Consider the following 14,365-nt stretch of genomic DNA (forward strand, 5'->3'; position numbering starts at 1 on the left):
TGACCTGCATGACTTTGGACTGTGGGAGGAAACCAACGCAGACAGGGGGAGAATGTGTGGACTTCACACAGACAGTCGCCTGAGGCTGGAATTGAACCTGGGTCCCTCGTGCTGTGAGGCAGCAGTGCTAACCACTAAGCTACCGTGCCACCCTTTTTTACACATACTTGGAAAGACAAGGACTGATTCGGGATTATCAACATGGCTTTGTGCATGGGAAATCATGTCTCACGAACTTGAAAAAGTAACAAAGGATTGATGAGGGCAGAGCGGTAGATGTGATCTATATGTACTTTAGTAAGGCTTTTGACAAGGTTCCCCATGGGAGATTGGTTAGCAAGGTTAGATTTCATGGAATACAGGGAGAACGAGCTATTTGGATGTAGTACTGACTTAAAGGTAGAAGACAGAGGTTGGTGGTGGAGGGTTCCTTTTCAGACTGGAGGCCTGTGACCAGTGGAATGCCACAAGGATCGGTTCACTACTTGTCATCATTTATATAATTGATTTAGATATGAACATAGGAGGTATAGTTAATAAGTTTACAAATGACACCAAAATTGGAGGTGCAGTGGACAGCGAAGAAGGTTATCTTAGATTACAACAGGATCTTGATCCGTTGGGCCAATGGGCTGAGGAGTGGCAGATGGAATTTAATTTAGGTAAATGCGAGGTGCTGCATTTTGAGAAAACAAATCTTAGCCGTACTTATACACTTAATAGTAAGGTGCTAAGGAGTTTTGCTGAATAAAGAGACCTTGGAGTGCAGATTTAAAGCTCCTTGAAAGTGGAGTCGCAGGTCGATAGGATAGTGCAGAAGGCGTTTGGTATGTTTTCCTTTACTGGTCAGAGTATTGAGTACAAGAGTTGGGAGGTCATGTTGTGGCTGTACAGGACATTGGTTAGGTCACTGTTGGAATATTGCGTGCAATTCTGGTCTCCTTCCTATCGGACAGATATTGTAAAACTTGAAAGGGTTCAGAAAAGATTTACAAGGATGTTGCCAGGGTTGGAGAATTTGAGCTATAGGGAGATGCTGAACAGGCTGGGGCTGTTTTCCCTGGAGCGTCGGACCTTATAGAGGTTTACAAAATTATGAGGGGCATGAATAGGATAAATAGACAAAGTCTTTTCCCTGAAAGCTCCTTGAAAGTAGAGTCGGAGATAGGTAAGATAGTGAAGAAGGTTTTAGCATGCTTTTCTTTATTGATCAGAACATTTGATATAGGAGTTGGGAGGTCATGTTGCGGCTGTACAGGATGTTGGTTAGACCACTTGTGCAATATCCTATCGTAAAGATGTTGTGAAACTTGAAAGGGTTCACAAAAGATTTACAAGGATGTTGCCAGGGTTGAAGGATTTGAGCTATAAGGAGAGGTTGAATAGGCTGGGGCTGTTTTCCCTGGAACATTGAAGGCTGAGGGGTGACCTCATGGAGGTTTATAAAATCATGAAGTCTATGGATAGGATAATAAACAAGATCTTTTCCCTGGGGTGGAGTAGTCTATAATTAGAGGGCATAGATTTAGGGTGAGGTGGGGGGGGGGGGGGGAAAGATATAAAAGGGACCTAAGGGGCAACTTTTTCACTCAGAGGGTGGTGCATGTATGGAATGAGCTGCCAGAGGAAGTGGTGATGGCTGGTACAATTACAACATTTAAAAGGCACCCAGATGGATATATAAATAGGAAGGGTTTAGAGGGATATGGGCCAAATGCTGGCAAATGGGACTAGATTGGTTTGGGATATCTACTCAACATGGACGAATTGGACCAAAGGCTCTGTTTCCGTGCTGTACAACTCTATGACTCTTTGACTATATGAGTGAGATTGAATAGTACACAGTCACAAAGAAAATCATTTGTGACTTTGATTTTCACATTTCAATACTGTGGCAGGGGAAAAGCCTGATCAGAGAGATTCAGCAAGTTCTGAGAGATGGACATGTGTTTGAGATACAACAATATTGCCAGTTTTTTTAGAGAGAAAATGGATGTCAGCGATGTGGTGATGGCTTCAAGATGGAGGACCCAGGGAAATGACTTTTGAGGAATGGGTCAACGAAAATTGCTTTGAAAATGAGTTGTATAGTATTTGGCTTTGAAAAGGCATAATCAGGCATTGACTATCAATCTCTGATGCTTACCATTCTATTAAAAGTTGTTAGTCCTGCACCACTGTATCATTGGAACACATTGATGAGAGTATGCTGTTTAGTTTCTTGATCCTTATTCTCTGTTCAGTGGGATCATGGCTGATCTGCGACCATGTGCATCACTGTGACATATAAAGTTCTAAGATTTAGCTCATGGGCAGCAGAAGCCTCCTTTTGCTGTGAAGGCTCCTTTTGTTGTGAATGTGAATAGAGTGAGTTGGGAATATTTGCTTCTTAACAGGCTGATTTTGTATTTCAGGACGAAGGAAATGTAAAAGAGATCAACATCACACATCACGTGAAAGAGGGGTCAGAGAAAGCAGATCCATCTCACTTTGAGTTGTTGAAAGTACTTGGTCAGGGATCCTTTGGAAAGGTCAGTGCATCTTGTGACTTCAGCACCCTAACCTTGAGAAGGAGCTTAGAGATGTCAATGGGGAGAGATTGGAAGGGTCAGTGAGGGGGTCATGTTCCCCCTAAGGCACATTGTGGCACCTGTTGGTGATTATTCTGCTTTTTCCAGTTAACACCATCTCTAGACCTATCTTTTGGTTTCCATCAGGCTACAGATAAATCATCCAGCCCCACACCCTGCTTTGTTAAAAATTGAAGCACGTGGATTTGGACAGATTTCAATCTTTCAACTTTTTAACATCCTACCTGATCAAAACTACTATGATTTCTACATTTTTCAACAGTTGGCACGAAAGAAATATAATTTGTTTGCAGCCATTATCGATCACATCATAAATATATTCCCAATTTTGTAAATTTATGAAATCTTAAAATTCTATAGCCTGGAGCCACATGTAGGCCAGAATATGAAATGTTAATCTTGCATGAACTGCACTTAGCAATTTAATATCTTTTCCATTGATTTTTAAAAATCCTGATTGACTCAAAGAGCAAACGGCCTCCTAGATTTGTAATTTGGTTCAAAATGCTTCCTAATTCAATAGTTAAATCCTGAATGTTTCTTGAATGTTTGATAAGTATGCTATAACGTTACCTGCTCTCTAAAGAGAGCATTGTTGACTGTTTTAGAATACTGTTTTGTCTTATGGTTTTGGTTCTTAACAGCTATCATTTATATTTACAACTCTGTAATGGATGTGAATTATCTCTGGCTGTTTCCCCTGTGAAAATCATTTTGTTTTTCCATAAAATGAGCATTTTTCTAACTCTTAACCTTCTTAATTTTACTGATAACTTGAGGAGCCTTACCAAGGTTTCTACTCTTATATCTCTTGGAGTCATGAGAGTATATAAGCCTTCTTAACACCTCAAAAAACAATCTCTCGTTAAGGAACCTGAGAGAACCCCTATAGGGCCTGTGCAGAATTACTAATTAATCTCTCAGTGAGTTCCCTTGGTAACAGGTAATGGTCTGCTCTGCTAGAATTCATTACCTGAACCCTCTATAAAGCAGACCCAGGGATGGATCTGTAGACCTGTCTGTCTCGGGCTGGGACTAACCTATGTATGTCCCAAGTAGTAGCTCTGTTTCAGTGCTCAATAATAAATAATATTCCTTTTCACTTGGGCTTCCTGACTTATTATAGAATCCTTGAGTGGTCCAACAGAAGCTATAATTTATAGTTTATATATTGCATTTACAGGTGTTTCTGGTGAGAAAGATCAAAGCACCTGATGCAGGTCAGCTCTATGCTATGAAGGTTCTGAAAAAAGCAACATTGAAAGGTAGGATCTTGCTGAGCACACTAAGGAACTTTGATCATCGAAGAATTAGCAGAAGGGCTTATGCAGGTCTTTTGAGGCTGGGGAGAAAGCAATATTAATGTGTCTTGGATTTTGTATTGGGTATCTGCTATGATGTGTTTAGCCTTGTTTCAGTCACAATTTTGCTTTATTTCAGTTCGGGATCGTGTCCGGACTAAATTGGAACGAGACATCTTGGTGGATGTAAATCATCCATTCATAGTGAAGCTGCATTATGGTGAGTTTTGTTTTTAATCTCTTGGTAGGCAACAACAACAAAGTACTGGTATGATTTAGACTGAAAAAGTAATAGGCTGATAAGATCTGGTCAGCCTGTTGCACTAATAATGATTTTTGTATTTGACAAGATTGGACAACTTCTGCATTGAACAGAGTTAATCTTTGTCACTAGAGGTTCCATTTGATAAGCTGAAGCACTGTTACGGTGATTATATACACATGGGTGGTGTAAAGCTTCATATGATGGCAGGCAGACTTAAGTCAGTTCCAAAATGTCTTTTTAAACCTTTATTTATTTCTCAGGATTCAGTTTGTTTATTAAAGTTTGGAACAAATAATCCAGTAAAAGTGGATGCTGGAAATCTGAAAAAGGACAGAAAATGCTGGAAATAATTAGCAACCCTAGTGGCATCTGTGGATAAAGCATTTGTGTTTCAGCATATTTAACTTCCGCTATAATTGAGAAAAAATATCTAGATTCTAAACAAATGTACAAGTAGGGAATGTTAGAAGGGAAGAAAGAACAAAAGTGAAGGTCTATAATTGGTTGGAAGGCATGCAATAATAAATGACAAAAGGGATGGTGGTGCAAGGTGAAAGGAGATAATTCTGTTATCAGTAAATGTACAAAAGATTGGTTTAAAATTGGTCTATGTCAGAAAATGCAAATCATCACTGACAGTTGTCATTCAAAAACATGAAAAATATAAGAAGTGCAGAGGCAAGCTGAATAAAAAAGAGGAAAAGGTTATGATCTTAAATTGTTGAACTCAGTGTTGAATCTAAAAAGCTGAAAGTTGCCATGTCAAAACGTGAAGTACAAGGGGATGAGGACAGAGGAGTAGTGGGAAGTAAAATTAAAATAGCAAGTGACCAGCAGCTTCAGGTCAGGTGTGTGGATTGAGCAGTGGCAAATCATCAATTTATGTGCACTTCTTTCAATCTATTATACAATATTCACTACTTATTATGTGATTTCAACTTCATTGGCAAGACCAAATGTAGATTAGGTGACAGTTTTGCAGAACACGTTGTTTAGTTCACAGGTGCAATCTTGAATTTGTGGGATTATTTGTGATTTCAATTCTTTATCCTACTCCCAAGTAGGACAGCCATCTATATTGTTCCAATGAAGCTCAATTTAAGCTTAAATCGCACAACTTCTTCTTTTCTTCAGCTTCTTATTACAATTCTGTGAATGAACCATTGAGTTCAACAATTGCAGAGAAGAGACACTGGCCTCATTTTAGATCGTCATCAAGTCATACAATATAGAAAGAGCCCATTAGCCCGTCTATGATTACCAACAAACACTAAACTGTGCTAATCTGTAGTTGGTCCATGGCCTACTATGCCCTGGCAATTTAAGTCTTATCCAGTTGCTAGCTAAATGTTGTGAGAATACTGCCTCACCACCCTCTTAAGCAGCATGTTCCACAATTCTGTGATCCTCTGGGTGAAAACATTTTTCCTCAGATCCTCTCTAAACCACTTCCTCATCGCCTTAAATGTATGCTCGCTGGTCTTAGACAAGTCTGGCTTGGAAAAAAAGATTCTCATGATGTATCCTATCTATGCCAAGGGACCTATCATTTATTGTGTAAATCCTTCCCTTATTAGACCTCCCAAAATGGGCCACCTCACACTTATCAGGATTAAATTTCATCTGCCATTGCTCTTCTCAATTTACGAGCTAATCAATATCAGACTGCAGCCTCAGACTATCTTCCTCGCTATTAATATTCATGTCGTCTGCAGACTTACCAATTATACCTTTTACATTCACATCTAAATCATTAATATACAATACCATCAGCAAGGGTTCCAATGAAACACCACTAGTAACAAGCTTCCAATCACAAACATTTCACCATTACCTATTGTCTCCTATTTGCAAGACAGTTTTGGATCCAGATGCCAGCTTGCCTTGGATCCCATTGGGTCTTACCTTTTCGACCAGCCTTCTATTTGGGACCTAGTTAAATGAAACACATCAACTGCACTACCCTTGTCAATATATTTAGCCATCTTTTCAAAAAGCTCAACTAAATTAGTCAGATAGGATCTCCCTGCATTAAATCCATGCAGGGATTTAATCCTTGCCTTTCCAAGTATTGATTAATCTTGTCCTTCAGAATTTTTTTCCAATAATTTCCTTACCACTAGCATCAGATTAACTGGTCTGTAATTATCTGAACTGGCCCTGCTGCCCTTGAACAAAGGAACAATTAGCTATCCTCCAGTCATCTGACATTTTACCCATGATCAGCAATATATTAACTATCTCTGCTAGTGCTCCAGGAAGCTCCTGCCTTGCCATTTATAGCAGCCTGAGATTCATCTCATCAGGCCCTGGGGAGTTATGCACCTTTGTGCTTGACAAAATATCCAATACTACCACCTCCTTATTAATTTTGACATGCTCTAGAGCCTCACCATCCCGACTGAAATCTCCAGCTACAATGTCTTTTTCCTTTGTGAATATATTCAATTAAGACCTCACCCATATCCTCTGGCTCCACAAACATATTGCTCCTTTGGTCTCTAATCAGCCCCACCCTTTCCCCTGGTAATTCTCTTACTATTAACATACTTCTAAAATGCCTTGTGGTTTTCTTTAATCCTATCTCTGAAGTCCTTCTTTGTCTTCTCATTTATTTTCTAAGCACCCCCTTGCACTCTCTTTTCAGCTGAAGGACCTTTCTTCTTTTATGCTCTGTATCATAGAGTAAGAGAACTGCACAGCATGGAAACAGACCCTTCAGTCCAACTTGTCCACACTGATCAGAATCCTAAATTCAAACTTCCTTTTCTTTTTTTGTGTTCTTTTTCTGTGTGACTTCCTATTATTTATTGTGGTGGTAGCTGATAGTCGAGATTCTACATTTGACATTGACACCATTTCTAGACACACATTTCTTTCTTTACTGGATCCAATTTTGATCTTTTGCATTGCACGTTTTGCTAAACATCATTCCTTTTGCAATTTCTTCTCTCCTTCCTTCAATGCTATCATAGACCTTTCTTGTTTGTGCTTTACTGCTTCCCTTTTTATGCTTAAAATTGTATTTGCTTAAAGTTTATTACATCTTGGAATCTTTTCCAGTTCTGATGCCATGCTTTTGGCCTGTAGGATTAACTTTGTTTCTGTTGCGACAGATGCTATTAAATCTGTTCTTTATTTCGAAGTATTACACATGGCATATAGGTGTATACTAATCAATTTAGTAGATATAACAGTCATTTAAAAAAATATTTTCCCATATGTGACTAGCTGTTAACATTCATTGGAGCATTACTAAACTATTCAAACTTTGTCACATAATTGTATCTTACTTGGGCTGTGCTGGTGTCTCATAGAAAAATGTCAAGCTGAGAATGGTTAATGCTCACACTGGATATCTCAAATGGTAGTGTGATGGGTAGTTTGACATCATCATTAGAACTACTATTTCCTCATTTCACTTTTGACTGGAGCCATTGCATCTGTATGCTGCTTTTGATAAATTGCACTTTTAAAGTGTTGTCACATGTTTCAAAGTCAAGCCTGCATGAGATGATAAGCATGTCTTTTGTTTTATTTGGCAGCTTTTCAGACTGAAGGAAAACTGTACCTTATCTTGGACTTCCTTAGAGGAGGTGATCTTTTCACCCGACTATCTAAAGAGGTCTGCTTCATCTTCCTCTGTCTCTGGTGTGATAAACTGTACAGTTAATAGCAATGCAGTGAATGTTGTGTAAAGGTGATTTGAAATGCAGAGGGAAAATACGGTTGAGAGTATGGTTTGCTCTGTATTGATGAGATCTCACCACATTACCCCTTATTTGTAAGATCATAAGATGTAAGAGCAGAATTAGACAATTCATCCCATCGATTCTGCTCCACTATTTGATCATGGCTGATATGTTTCTCAATCCCACTCAACCCCATTCTTCTCCCTGTAACTCTTGATCCCATTACCAATAAGAAACTATCTGTCTCTGTTTTAAATACACTCAAATACTTGGCTTCCACAGCCTTCTGCCGCAATGAATTTTGCAGATTCACCCATCCTCTGGTTGATGGAATTCATTCTCATCTCTGTTCTAAACAGTTGCTCCTTGACTCTGAGGCTGTGCCCTCGGGTCCTAGTCTCTCCTGCTTGTGGAATCATCTTCTCCACATCCAGTATATCCAAGTCTCTCAGTATTCTGTGAGTTTCAATGAGAACCCCCCTCATCCTTCTAAACTCCACAGAGTGCAGACTTAGAGTCCTCAGCTCCTCCTCATGTGATAAGCCCTTTGTCCCTGGGATCTTGTAAACCTCCTCTGCACCATTTTCAGTGCCAGCACATCCTTTCTTAAATATGTGGTCTAACCAGAGCGTTATTTTGTTCAGCTGTACATCTCTGCTATTGTATTCTAGCCCTCTTGAAATGAAGACTAACACTGCATTTGTCTTCCTAACTGCCAACCAAACCTGTATATTAGCATGAAGAGAATACTGAACTAAGACTCCCAAGTCCCTTTGTCCATCAGATTTCTGAAACCTTTACCCATTTAGAAATAGTGTATGCCTCTAACCTCACACTTTCCCACATGGTATTCCATCTGTCACTTCTTTGCCCACTCCCCTGGCTTGTCCAAGTCCTTCTGCAGCCTCCCTGCTTCCTCACACTATCTGCCCTTCCACCTATGTTTATTTCATCTGCAAACCTGGCGACAATGACCTCAGTTCCTTCATCCAGCTTGTTAATGCATAATGTGAATAATTGTGATCCCAACACGGATCCCTGTGGAACCCCACTAAGCTGCCATCCTGAAAAAGATCTCTTTATCACTACTCTCTGCCTTCTGCTACACTGCCAGTCATTTATTCATACTTTGCCCCAACACCATGGGCTCTTATCGTAATTAGCAGCCTACTGTGTCGCACCTTGTCAAAAGCCTTCAGGAAATCCAAATAGGTCATATCCTCTGGTTCTCCTTTGTCTAACTTGCTCATTACATCCTCAAAGAATTTGAACAGATTTGACAAACATATTCTCCCTTTGATGAAGCCGTGCTGACTTAGTCCTATTTTACTATGCATTTCCAAGTACTGTGCAATCTTAGCCTTAATGAACTCTCAAATCTTACTAACGACCAAGGTCAGGCTAACCGGACTATAGTTTCCTGTCTTCTGTTTTCTCCCGTTCTTAAACAGGGTTGTTAGATTAGCCATTTTCTGGTCCATCCAGACCTTCCCTTACTCCAGTGATTCCTGAAAGATCACCACCAATGCCTCTACCATCTCCTCAGTTATCTCCTTCAGAACTAGGGTATAGTCCATCTGGTCCAAGTGATTTATCCACCTTCAGAACTTTCAGCTTCCTCACGACCCTCTCTTTAATGATGGCCATTACACTCATCTTGCTTCCTGACTCCCGTGAAGTTCTGGTATGCCGTTAGTGCCTTCCACTGTGAAAACTGATGCAAAGTACCTATTCAGTTCTCTGCCATTTCTTTGTTTCCCATTACTACTTCTCTGGCCTCATTTTCCAGCAGTCCAATGTCCATTGTTGCCTCTCTATATCTATATGTATATATCTATATATATATATATGTCTCTTTATCTATATTTTTAAAAAAGTCTTGCAATCCTTGTTTATGTTATGAGCAAGTTTACCCTCATATTTCATCTTGTCCCCCCTTATTGCTTTTTTAGTTAACCTCTGCTGGTTTCTAAAGACTTCCCACTAATCTTCACCACATTGTATGCTTTTTCTTTTGCTTTTATGATGTTCCTGATTTCCCTCATCTGTCGTGGTTGCCTTATCCCTCCCGTAGTATGATTCTAAAGGCTTCCTACTAATCATCACACTATATGCTTTTTCTTTTGCTTTTATGATGTCCCTGACTTCCCTCGTCTGCCATGGTTGCCTTATCCCTCCCACAGTATGTTTCTTCCTCCATGAGATGAATCTCTGCTGTGCCTTCCCAATTATTCCCAGAAACTCCTGACATTGTTAGTTCAATGTCTTCTCTGCTAGGGCTCCTCTTCCAATCAACTCTGGCTAGTTCCTTCCTTATGTCTTTGCAGTTACCTTTATTCAGTTGTAATACTGTTATATAAGATTCCAGCTTTCCCCTGTAAAGCTGCAGGATGAATTCAATCAACTTGTAATCTGATCCTAGGGTTTCCTTCACCTTAAGCTCTCTATCGAGTCTGACTCATTATACATCATCAAATCCAGAAATGCCTGTTCCCCAGTGGGCCTGACTACAAACTGCTTCAAAACTATTCATAGACATTCCACAAATTCCTTTTCTTGAGATCCATTGACCAGCCTTATTTTTCCAATGCACCTGCATATTGAAGTCACCCTTTTCTATCACTGATTCATTTTCTTCCCACCTGGTAGGAAGCCTGTAGATCCTGATTTATTTTCTTCTCCACATCCTGGCTACTCTGAGGAATCCTGTACTTAAGTCCCATCAGGGTTTTTTTGCCTTTGTGGTTTCTCAACTCTACCCATACAGTTTCTACAGTTTACGACTCAGTCACTTCTTCCTATCGATTTAATTTCATTTCTTACTAATAAGATAACTTCACCCCTCTGCACATCTGCCTGACCTTTTGATAGGATGTGTATCCAGCCATGGTCCCCTTATAGCCATGACTCTGTGATATGCACAACTTCATACCTGCCAATTTTAATGGATGCTATAAGCTCATTTAACTTGTTTTGTATACTGTGTGCTTTTAATTAGAATACCTTCAGTCCTGCATTGACTGCGCCCCCTTTTATTTTCAGTTGGAGCACTAAGTACCGAGGGCACTTTTTATTGCCTTTTATGCTAATTAAAACATGTTTTTTTTTTAAAATTGAATTTTAACATTGGATTGAACTCTGGAACTTGGATTAATTCTTAGTTAACTGGAAAAAATCTGCACCATAGGTTTCTTGAGTGCAGAAATAAAGAAAGCATTATGTCTGGATATCTCAGTTTCCAAAAAAGGCTGTGTTGTGACATTGAGCATACCTCATTCACCAATTCTCAAAAGATCATTAATGAAATGACCAGAATTTTAATTCTGTCCATTTTACTCTCTTCCTCTAAGGTAATGTTCACAGAAGAGGATGTTAAGATATATTTGGCAGAGTTGGCTTTAGCCTTGGACCATCTTCACAGTTTTGGAATCATCTACAGAGACCTGAAACCAGAAAAGTAGGTGGTAGATGATTAGACTGTTGCACTAGTGCTGCACACTTGGGGTATGGAAGTTTAGATTAAATTTGAAAAATATACTGTAAGAAATCTGCTGAATGTGATTGTGTTCAAAAACACTCATCTTGCTCATCCTCTAGTCAACTAAATGTAAAGAGATAGCAACTGAAGGACCCAGAATAAGTGCAAATGGGAGGTGATGGCTGAGTGGTATTATTTTCAGACTGTTAATCCAGAGACTTAGATAACATTCTGGGGACCTGGATTCAAATTCCACCATGGCAGATGATTGTCGGAAAAACCCATTTGGTTCACTAATGTGCTTTTGGGGAGGAAACTGCCATCCTTACCTGGTCTGGCCTACATGTGACTCCAGACTCACAGCAATGTGGTTGACTCTTTACTGTAGTCTCGGATATAAATGCTGCATAGCCAGCAACACCCTCATCCCGTGAATGAATTAAGAAAAAATTGAGCCCATGATTATTGAACAGAGAACAATTGACACCTGTCAGTGTATAAACTGTTCTCTATTCTCAGTTTTGTAGATCACAGTTGTCACCTGGAAGGTTTGAGTTTTTGGGAGAGGCTGAATACGCTGGGGCTGTTTTCCCATATTTGGAGGCTAAGGGGTAACCTTATAGAGGATTATAAAATCATGGGGGACATGGATACAGTGAATACCCAAGGTCTTTTTTCTACAGTGGGGGAGTCCAAAACTAGAGGGCACAGGTTAAAGATGAGAGGGGAAAGATTTATGTATTTATGCACCTTCTGGGGTGTTTTAGCACCGGGTCAGGTTCCTTCAACTCTGCCTCTATTACAGGTAATGTGCAACGCATGGTAACTTGTCTCTTGTGCCTAGAGTGTCTCAGAAGAAATTCATTCTCTTCTTCAGGCAGCAACATTTGCAGTGTCCATCTCAAATTCCGAGGTATCTTTAACACTTGACAGAGAGGGAGAACCCACAGGTTCCGGAGCAGTTAGAAAGGCAATTGATGAGCCAGGCATGTTTTACTCCGTCACTGTTTGCAAGTTTGCAGCTTTCTCATGGTCCACGACCGTTGCACCTGCCTGAACTTTATATGTCTCTGGACCTGGCCTGATGTCAGCCTGTGGTCCACGCAGGGCTCTTTCCATGGTTTTTACACCAGATTCCGTCCCCTGAAGTAAACTGTCTCTCTCACTTAGCAGAGACTTGTGTCTGGCATTGGCCTTCCTGATACTGTTTCACCCTCCTTCCTGATCCAGGAAGATCAGATGTAACTTGGTGCAGAGCCTTCTCCTCATTAGCAACTCTGCTGAAGCTATCCCTGTAGTTGCATGAGGAGTGGTCCTATAATCAAATAGGAACCAGGACAGTTTGGTATCTAGTGAAGCAGTAGGCTGTTTCTTTAAGCTTGTCTTCAAAGTTTGGACTTCTGTTTCTACCAGACCATTAGATAATGGATGGTACAGAACTGTCCTTAGATCGTTGAATACCATTCAACTTTAAGAAATCCTCAAATTCCCTCCTGGTAAATGATGACCAACACTTCCAGGTATCTGTGTATTGCAAATAATGCGTGCACTTTATCTATCATTGTCTCTGTGTTTAATGAATGAACTCTATGCATATCCAGCCACTTTGAATGAGCATCCACAACGACTAAGAACGTTGAGCCCATGAAAGGACGTGCATAGTCAACATGTAACTGAGTCCAGGGTTTATCCGGCTATTCCCAAGGACATGTGTGCGTTGCTGGTGCTACTTTTTATCCTTATTGGCACTCCATGCACTGCCCCGCCAATGTGTCTGTGTCTGCTTCCAATCCTGGCGGATATACATAACTTCTTGCCAGCATCTTAGTTTGGAAACCCCTGGATGGCCTGTTGGAGTTCAGCCAGGATCTGGCAGCGATCTTTTGCTCAGGACAATCACTCTTGTTCCCCATAATAATATGCTGTCCTTTCCTGTAATTGGTATCTCCCGGTCCAAAAAAGTTTCAATTCTGGTTGCGATAGCCCTTTGGTTTCTCCCATCATCACCTGTTGTTTCAGTTTTACTCGGACCAGATCTTTCTGCGTCCAAAGTCTGATATTGTCAGCTGTGACTGGAAATGTTGTCCAGAAAATTGAAAATCATTCCAGTGACAGTACTATTCTAGGTGTATCCTCCAGCGGGATGCAGCTCAATGCATCTGTATTTGCTACTTGGCCTTCCAGATAGAGTTCCAAAATGTAATACATGTAATTAGTGTTAGAGCCCACCAAAGGATTCATCTGAAGCTATGGATGACACTGTCTTGTCCTTTTTAAGTAGACCTAGAAGGGGTTTGTTGTCTTATTATTAGTAAGTGGTGCCCATAAAGGTATTGATGGAAATTCCTGACTCCACATATGACCACCAAACCTTCCTTCTCTATCCGGATGTATTTACACTCTGCATTAGCTGAAATCCTGGATTTATATGGCATTGTGCATTCCTCTCCTTTGGGCCATTTATGAGCTAATAGTACCCTGATGCCATATGGGGAGGCATGACATGTCAGTACCAGATCTTCCTTGGGATCATAATGTACCAACAGCTTAAAGGATAATAGCTATTTCTTCACTTCCCTGAAGGCTTTGGTTTGGCTTTGTGACCATTTCTAAGGCTGACCCTTTTTAAAGAATTGATACAAAGATGCCGGGGGAAGCTAGGTTTTGTATGAACTTTCTGTAATAATTAACCAGCTCAAGTAAAGACCTAAGCTCTGGTACAGACATGGGCACCTTTGATCCTTCTCACTTTGTCTTCCTGCAGGTGCATCCAGGTCTTGTCAACTCTATAGAGCAAGTAGGTCACTTGGACTGCCTGGAACACAGACATTTCCCTTCTAAGGCAAATGTCTGCCTGGGAGAAACATCCAAGGACTATGTACTAGTTCTCTAATTGCTCCTTATTGGTCTTCCATATTATTAGCTCATCTTCTAGATTAATGGCAACCTGTGGTAGACCTTGCAAAATGTTCTCCATTGTCCCCTGAAAAATTGCACAGGCAGGTGATACCCCAAATGGCAGTCTCGTGTATTGGTAC

General features: G+C 40.4%; 1 protein-coding gene across 5 annotated transcripts in view; it reads left to right on the forward strand.

The window, feature by feature from the left end:
* The window catches only part of rps6ka1 (ribosomal protein S6 kinase a, polypeptide 1), a 216,073-nt gene that overhangs the window by 133,464 nt on the left and 68,244 nt on the right, over positions 1–14,365 (forward strand). For all 5 annotated transcript variants that reach the window (XR_015752135.1, XM_043717494.2, XM_043717496.2 and 2 more), the window contains 5 exons: positions 2,415–2,531; positions 3,775–3,856; positions 4,032–4,112; positions 7,703–7,782; positions 11,200–11,306. Coding sequence is in view for 4 of the 5 variants with exons in the window: in XM_043717494.2 (XP_043573429.1) it covers positions 2,415–2,531; positions 3,775–3,856; positions 4,032–4,112; positions 7,703–7,782; positions 11,200–11,306 (467 nt within the window). In the remaining variant the exon portion in view is untranslated. The remainder of the gene's footprint in view (positions 1–2,414; positions 2,532–3,774; positions 3,857–4,031; positions 4,113–7,702; positions 7,783–11,199; positions 11,307–14,365) is intronic.

This window comes from Chiloscyllium plagiosum, unplaced genomic scaffold, assembly GCF_037043375.1.
Source record: "Chiloscyllium plagiosum isolate Xiang-an unplaced genomic scaffold, Cpla_swu_hap1 HiC_scaffold_30, whole genome shotgun sequence".
Classification (NCBI taxonomy): Eukaryota; Metazoa; Chordata; class Chondrichthyes; order Orectolobiformes; family Hemiscylliidae; genus Chiloscyllium; species Chiloscyllium plagiosum.